The sequence below is a fragment of the Papilio polytes genome, unplaced genomic scaffold (assembly GCF_000836215.1).
Source record: "Papilio polytes unplaced genomic scaffold, Ppol_1.0 DF824493.1, whole genome shotgun sequence".
NCBI lineage: Eukaryota > Metazoa > Arthropoda > Insecta > Lepidoptera > Papilionidae > Papilio > Papilio polytes.
Window position 1 is genome coordinate 100,752 of NW_013524711.1, and position 8,160 is coordinate 108,911.

General features: G+C 35.0%; 2 protein-coding genes across 3 annotated transcripts in view; both read right to left on the minus strand.

Moving 5' to 3' along the window:
* Nucleotides 1–4,644, minus strand: part of LOC106099196 (serine/threonine-protein kinase ULK3-like) — a gene marked incomplete at its 3' end in the record, with an annotated part of 6,834 nt that extends 2,190 nt beyond the window's left edge. The window contains exons 1-7 of the mRNA XM_013278038.1: nt 4,445–4,644; nt 3,073–3,230; nt 2,496–2,580; nt 2,144–2,198; nt 1,634–1,721; nt 592–707; nt 21–118 (exon numbers count right to left, since the gene is read on the minus strand). Of these exons, the coding sequence (XP_013133492.1) occupies nt 21–118; nt 592–707; nt 1,634–1,721; nt 2,144–2,198; nt 2,496–2,580; nt 3,073–3,230; nt 4,445–4,531 (687 nt within the window). The remainder of the gene's footprint in view (nt 1–20; nt 119–591; nt 708–1,633; nt 1,722–2,143; nt 2,199–2,495; nt 2,581–3,072; nt 3,231–4,444) is intronic.
* Nucleotides 4,645–5,849: 1,205 nt separating this feature from the next.
* LOC106099257 overlaps nt 5,850–8,160 on the minus strand; it is a 5,110-nt gene continuing 2,799 nt past the window's right edge. Inside the window, exons 4-6 of one of the 2 annotated variants that reach the window (XM_013277857.1) lie at nt 7,708–7,760; nt 6,690–7,353; nt 5,850–6,331 (exon numbers count right to left, since the gene is read on the minus strand). In XM_013277857.1, the coding sequence (XP_013133311.1) occupies nt 6,320–6,331; nt 6,690–7,353; nt 7,708–7,760 (729 nt within the window). In that variant the 3' untranslated portion in view covers nt 5,850–6,319. The remainder of the gene's footprint in view (nt 6,332–6,689; nt 7,354–7,707; nt 7,761–8,160) is intronic. The other variant, XM_013277777.1, reaches the window with a different exon arrangement.

Below are 8,160 nucleotides of genomic sequence, written 5' to 3' on the forward strand. Positions count from 1 at the left end.
AAGCTAGTTATTAGTATTACCTCAATAGGTGCTTGTCGTTGTATCTTGTCGACTAACTCCTTGAAGGTAGCGGAGGAGTACGGCGCGCGACCGAACAAACATTCGTACATTATCACACCTGTATATGTTTGTAATAATTAACTAATATATATATATATATATACTTCTATATCATACTAATATTATAAATGCGAAAGTTTAGATGGATGTTTGTTAGTTTGTAGCCTAAACTGCTGAACGGATTTTGATGAAATTTGACATAGATGTAGAGAATAATCTGGAAAAACACATAGGCTACACACTTTTGTTTTTTTTTATTCCACGAGGACGAAGTCGCGGATAAAAGCTAGTAAATAAACGCTATAAAGCGTAAACACACATTACTTCGTACAGTAGGATGTCAGTAAACACAGTATAGTTTTTGAATAATCCTATCTTTAAAAAAAGCCCTACACTTACACGCTTTAGGCTACATTTTTACTTTATTAGACTTAGGGGGTAAATAAATTTAAAAACCTTCATATGGCAAAGAGTTGCCAACATTAAGGAAGTAAGGTTATTATGGTAAGGACATAGATGTGGATGTCTGACCGACGCTCCAGAGGTCGACCCTGGCGTCGTGGTGGCCGCGCAGCATCTCGGGCGCCATGTAGAGCGGCGAGCCGCGCAGGCAGCGCTGCCCCGCGCCCGCCACGTGCTGCGCGAACCTGCGCCGCACCCACTGCCTTACAACCTCCACCTTCTCCTGCTCTACGCTAGGTGACACTCCCCCCTTCTCCCGTGTATACTGCGATAATTGACACTCCCCCTTCCCGTGTGTACATTACGGTAGGAGCTGACACTCCCCCCTTCCCGTGTGTACATTACAATAGGAGGTGACACTCCTTTTCTCGTTTGTACATTACGATATTTGAAGGTGACACACCTCCCTCCCCCATGCACACTACTAGAGTCGCTCCCCCCTTTTTCCAGCGCACACGATGATAGGAGGTGACACTCGCCCCATTCCCTCGTGTACAATAAAATACGAGGTGACACTCCCCCTTTCCCCAAGTACACTACTAAAGCTCCCCCTTTTCTCCGCACACACTAGGATAGGATATGACATTTCCCGTTCCCCTATTTACACTATGAAAGGGGGTGTGGCTCTCCCCACTGCCAGCGTGTGCACTACGATAGGGAGAATCGCAGCCCCCTTCCCCTTGTACATAGGGGGACTCGCTCCCCCTCCCCCATTTTGTAGGAGTACATGTCACATTATAGGAATAAAACCGGTATCTAAGTTGTTCAAAGAATTTCATATCTCCAGAATGATACAATGGTATCTTACTGAAAGGTATAATCTACACAAACACTACTAATCTTACTAATATTGTGAATGAAAATGGATGGATGTTTGTTATAGTTGGTATCTTAAAATACTGAACGGATCTCGATGATTGTCATACATGTAGAGGATAGTATGAACACATAGGATACTTACTTTTGTTTTTTAATTCAACGCGACAGGAGTCGCAAGCGAAAGCTAGTTGAATTATCTTTTAGTTAATTTTTGTTAGTCTTTGTATATTGTAAACAAACATACTGTTCTAAAAAATGTGCTAATTCAAATACTAGGTATACTTCTGCTCACCCAAAATCGGCAACCTTGAGTATGTACTTCCCATCAGAACCTTTGTGTAGCAGCAGGTTGTGGGGTTTCAGATCCATATGGACTACACCTGGAACAAAAAATAATAATTTTATGCTTGAAATTAATAATCGAATAAAGAATCGAACTTTTCAAATACTCTTTGATAAAAAGAACTCTTTCAATTAAATACTCTTTGAAAAAAAGAACTCTTTCAATTAAATACTCTTTGGCAAAATAACTCTTTGAAATAAATACTCTTTGAAAAAAATAACTCTTTCAATTAAATACTCTTTGGAAAAAAGAACTCTTTCAATTAAATACTCTTTGGACAAAATAACTCTTTGAAATAAATACTCTTTGGACAAAATAACTCTTTGAAAAAAATAACTCTGAAATAAATACTCTTTTAAAAACAAACACGAAACAAACATTATTGTGCGATAGCAATAAACATTTTGTATATCCTTTTCTCTTTCCCACAATTTCAAAATCACATACTATAATAATTACCTTTCTCTCTCAGGAACTTTAGAGCTGAGGCAAGTTGTTGCAAGAAATAGAGAACCTGGAAAATAAATTTTCAACTAAATAACATTACTTTTAATTTTAATCTCCTAAAAAAACATTTGACTAACTAAAAAAATTTTCTAAAAAAACTTAATCTTTGGGCTCAAAGTTCAGTTCAGGCTTTAGGGTGGCCCAGGGCGATGGACAGAGAAGGGCGCTACTCCACTATTTAGCATAGTTTTAAAGTTTTATCACTTAATAAAATGCATTTAATCTATGTGCTCTAACTTTAGGGCGTAGAATACTCGCCCTGGGTGCTAGTAGTGCTAAAACTGGTACCGTCAAAGTGAATAACCTGTTTCTCAGGAACTCTCCCATACCGCTGAATATATTTAGATAAATCACCCCCACAGCAATACTCCATTATTATGTAGATATTTCTGTAATTAAAATATTTATCTATACATATAATAAAACTAGCTGTTCCCGTTCGGCTTCATCCGCATGAAATTATGAAAATTTTATTTCATTGTTTACATTTGTCAAATTATCAATTACAAATGTCAACATGACATGACATGACAAAACTTGGCAATCTTTCTTTCTTGATGTTGGCAGCAACTTATGGTCTCTTTCCCACATTCGGGTTTTTATCCAAAATATTTACCTCCTAAGTTTAATGGCGTGAAAATATATAGCCTTAAGTGTGAGGTAAGTGTAAGGCTTTTTATTGAAAAGTGAATTGTTCAAAAATATACTGCAACTGCTGACATCTTAGACAACAAAGAAGTGTGTGTTTACGTTTTATTATAATAGTATAGATCGGAGCATCTGTTTGTAATATCAAAAAAAATCTAGATTTCGGGATGATTGATGATTATTTTTAGATGTACAGGATAGTATAAAGGAAAACACACATAGTGTTACTGTACCTGTCATCCCACGTGAACTGCTTCATATGTACAATGTGAGGATGGGAGAGTGTCTTCAGCAAGCGTATCTCTGTAATCAGATTGTCCACTGCAGTCCCCGAATGCTTCACACGGGATTTGTCTATACATTTGATAGCTACTGTTGATCTCGCTCCAACCTGGAATGGTAAGAAAATATATTGTTTCAGTCTTTTTTTCCTACTCCCGTAGGGTCGGCACACCGTGTTTTCGTACTCCAAAGCACTCTATCATCCGTCATCTCAGTCATCACTCCCTTCTTGATCATTCACGCAATCCATCAATCTCTTTCTAGGTCTACCTCTACCTATGTACCCTTCCACATTCATAACTAACGTCCATCTTGTTACATGCGATTCGTCCCATCTCATAACATGCTCCCACTCTAACCTTTTACTCCTTATTTTCTCAACCACTGGGGCTACTCTCAAACTTCCTCTAATACACTCATTTCGTATCTTATCCAATTGTGTTAACCCACACATCCATCTTAACATTCGCATTTCCGCCACATGTATTCTCCTTTCATCCATCCCTTTTACTGCCCAATATTCAGATCCATATGTTTTTAGCAAACTTATTAATATAAATGCAAATGTTTAGATTGCATTGGTGGCTCAGGGGTTTGAGCATGCGACTAGTATTCCATATGTCTTGGGTTCGAATCCCACTGTACCAATGTTATTTTTGAATTTCATAAGTTTATAATATACCCGATATTCCAATGGTGAAGGAAAACATTGTGATGCCCCCACATGTTGATGACGAAATTCAAAGATATGTGTGAAGTCAACCTGACTGACCAGAATGTTTGGCTAAGACCTAGTCATTGTAACTTAGGGTAAGCTCCCTTAGGGTATGAAAGTAAGCCAACTTAGGGTAAGAATCCCTCAGTGGGGACATATAGTGACCTGGTGATGTTTAGATGGATGTATGAATGTTTGTTACGAGGTATCTTCACAATAGCTTATTGGCTTTTATTGAATTTTGGTATATACGTAAAAAACAGTCTAAACAGAGAAATGAGATTGATTCCCATAGGAAAGATTTGACTTTTATATTTATTTTATTTCTGCAACTGTTGTTGAAATTTGATTGCCAGTCTATTTCATGTAGTTCTAGAGGGTTTTTTTTTGTTAATACAACAGTTGTATTAATCTTCGCTTTCTTCAAAATTAGTACGTAACATATGTTTGAAGACTTAATTGTAACAAACGTATAAAAAATAGTCTAATACCATGTTTCTTTGTTTAAATCTAATTTCAGTTTAACACTATAATAAAACTCGAGAAAAAGCTGTTTAAAATAGATAAAGCCAAATGTACACAAAACATTATTTACATAGATTCGTTACCTTTGTTATAGCTTTGTATACTGTTGAGTAACTCCCTGAGCCTAATTTCTCAGTTACCACATAACCTTCAATCTTCGGAAAGGACATTGTGCTAGAAAAACTATATTTTCAAACAAAAATTACACATACTAGCTCATATTCTTATTTTTTTCAAAAATTTCAAACACATCCAGATTCATGTTTTGACAGTACATTGACATTTTTCGTGCTGACAATGACAATATAGATTAAATAACCTTGACATGAATTGAAATTAACAAAGATTATTTATTTGACAATCTGTAAGTTATTTTGTTAGTAACGATATTTTAAATAACTATTTAGACCTATCATTTAACATTTAAACTTGAATATGTGGTACAAGTTTTCTCGAAATATGATAAATAAAAAACCCCATTTACTTTTAAATATTTATGTAATCATAAAAACAATACATAAGCTATCTTAATTACAAAACATTAACGAAATAGAATCATAAATCACTTGTAACTGTTTATTAAATTCAACTGAGAATATAAAATGCAATATTGGGCGTTTTAGTCATTTTTTTACTTACATATCTAATGTAATCAAAGAAATTAGTTTTATATTACTAGTTTGGCTTTTATAAACGGTGGTAAAGAGCATTTTCTAGTTACATTACAAGGTACAAGGTTTACAATTTGCGTTTTTGTATTCAAGACTGAAGAATTTGACCTAAATTCTGAAATACTACCTTTCTGGATACCCTATTTTTTAATAAGGTGGCAAACGAACAAGCGGCCACTTGAATCCGCCAAAATGGCGAAGCAACCGCTACACATAGAGATTCGCAGTATGGGATGCGCTGCCTACCCTTAACCGACGGAGGACACGCACATAAAGAGGATATTTCCCCTTCCTATGTGACTCTTCCAGCGTCAAATCCACGTTCCCTTCCCATTCTTTTCTTAAAAGAAAAAGAGTGGGAATGAAAAAGGATTAAAATTAGGCCTCCGGCACGACACTTATCCGATTGCACGCGGAATTGGTTCCACTTCACGCCTGTCTTCTGTGTGGTCGTGGTATATCATCTAAAAGGTCTAAGGCGCCTTGTCAATTTCACAAAGACAAGATCCATATTGCACTATACATACTGACAACAAATATTAAATATCTAGCTGTTCCCATGCGACTTCATCCGCATAAAGTTATAAAATTTTCATTTTATTGCTCACATTTGTCAAATTATCAATGGCAAATGTCAAAGTGACATGACATGTCAAACCATGGCAACCTCGATGTTGGCAACAACTTATGGTCCCTTTCCCACATTAGGGCTTTTAACCAAAATATTTACCCCTAAGTTTAACGGCGTGAAAATATATAGCCTAAAGCGTGACGTAAGTGTAGGGTTTTTTATTAAAGAAAGAGTTGTTGGAAAATATGCTGTGATTGTCGACATCTTAGGTAACAAATAAGTGTGTGTTTACGTTTTATTATAATAGTATAGATAAAAGTATCTTATAAAGTCGTAAGTATCGTAAGTATTTTGTAAAGACAAATGCAGGCGAATTTATCACAATCTATTGTTTCTGTTTTAAAAATAAAATAAAAAAACACAACAAAATATCATAAACACATCTTTTACAATAATCCTTACACTATTTCTACTATAACTTTATTTTATAGCTTTATACATTAAAAATATAAAAACCTGCATCAAAGCTAATGTCAAATAATTTGACAATTGTCAAATACGTAATTTGACATTTGTCAAATAGTTCGCTTTAGCGCTATCGGTATTACCATGTGAAAAAAATTCAATTTTCTAACAGAATAAATTAAAATCATTATGTATAATAAAACAATCTTATTATTTTGCTTGTTCTTTCGGTGTTTTCTTCGACGTTAGATTCAATCATCGTCCTATAATAAAAAAAATATATTAATCTGAAAACGTTAATATCTTACTTCTTACTAACATTACAAATGCAAAGTTTAGATGGATGTTTGTTAGAATTTGTAACGTAAACTGCTGAACGGATCTACATGAAATTAGAAATACTTGAATTTGTTTTTTTTTATTTTCGAGCAGACGGAGTCGCGGGCGAAAGCTAGTATATCAAAAAAGCGAAATTTTATATGTTTGTGAATTTGTATCCTAAATTGCCTAAAAGATCTCGATTGTCATATATGTAGTGGATATTCTGAGCACATCAGCTAATTACTTTTGTTTTTTAATTCCGCGCAGAGTCGCGGGCAAAAGCTAGTTTATATCACTTACCGCGAATGAAATAACTTCTATAGGGATTTTATCCTCCCAATCTACCGCAGAGTTTGTTCTGATAGGAAGTTTCACATGTGACACTGAATTGTCAGTTTTTTTAATTTCTTCACTAAATGCAGTTTTATCCGTTCTACAGTCAACTATAAGAGGTAATGTAGCTTCATTTTTTTTTACTTTTCCCTTATCTTGTGGCTTTTTTTGTTTAAATTTAGGTAACGGCAACTCTTGTTGTATTTTCGTCAACTGCGGTAAAGGTAAATCCTCTTGTGTTGTTTTTTGCAAAATTTTCGACATTAAAAAATCATCGTGTCTTTTCTTTTGAAAAAATCTCGGCAACACTAAATCCCTGTACCTTTTTGAATAATATTGCGGTTTCACTTTGATTATTTTTCCATCGTTTTGTGTTTTTTTTATATTCATAAATAATTTCTCCGGTATTATTGTTATTTTTTGGCTTTTCAAGTTAATACCGTTGGTTCCGTCCACAGTTATCGCAGGCACCATGCATAAATCCTCTTCAGGGCCTAATGCCAATACAATATTGGAGTTTGGCAAAACATTTGTAAACTCCGAGGTATTTAATTGTCTAGAATCTGTTTCAATATCTTTATTTTTTAAAACTTCTGTGTCCTTCATTAATTCTGTTTCCTTAGTTTTTGTCCTGTAATTTTTTTCATATAATATTTATTCAAAACTAAATATCAACAAGTGTAATTCAAATCTAGTGCTTATATGTGTGTACTAATATTATGTAGAGGAAACTAACTCAAATACTATTTCACCGATTTAAAAAAATCTTGCACTGTAGGAAAGTTACTTTATCCCTGAGTAATGTAGGCTGTATTTTTATATTTTTTTAATTCAACGCGGACGAAAACACTAGAAACAGTTAGTAATAAATAAACTCAAAAACTACTAAAGCAATTTCAAGCAACATTATTACTGAGTGATTTTAAAGTACTAGACTATATTTTGATTCTGGAATCTAAGCAAAAATTAATATTATATTGCTTACGGAGGTGGTATCTTTTTAGGAGGTTCTGGCGGTAAAGGCGGAGTTTCTGCAATCTATAACAAGAAAAATGAAAAATGAGTCTCCTCCACCGTCAAATCCACTTTTCCTTCCCATTCTTCCTCTTAAGCAAAGGGTGGAAAGGGAAAGGGACTAAAATTAAGGCTCCAGGACCACACTCATCAGACAAAACGCGGAACTGTTTCCACTTCACGCCTGTTTTCTGTATGGGCGTGGTATTGCTGGTGACGAGGCGGTCTATCCGTGCGAAGACGTTAAAGCGGGCACTACCACTCTGAACAATGACATTTATGTTTCCAAAGTAATCATCAGAAATAGAATCCAAAATTGCTTCCACTTCACGCCTGTTTTCTGTGTGATCGTAGTATTAATTTAATGTAACAATACCAAGAAATATTGTCGATTAAGGTTGGGCAACGGTCGCTTCGCCATTTT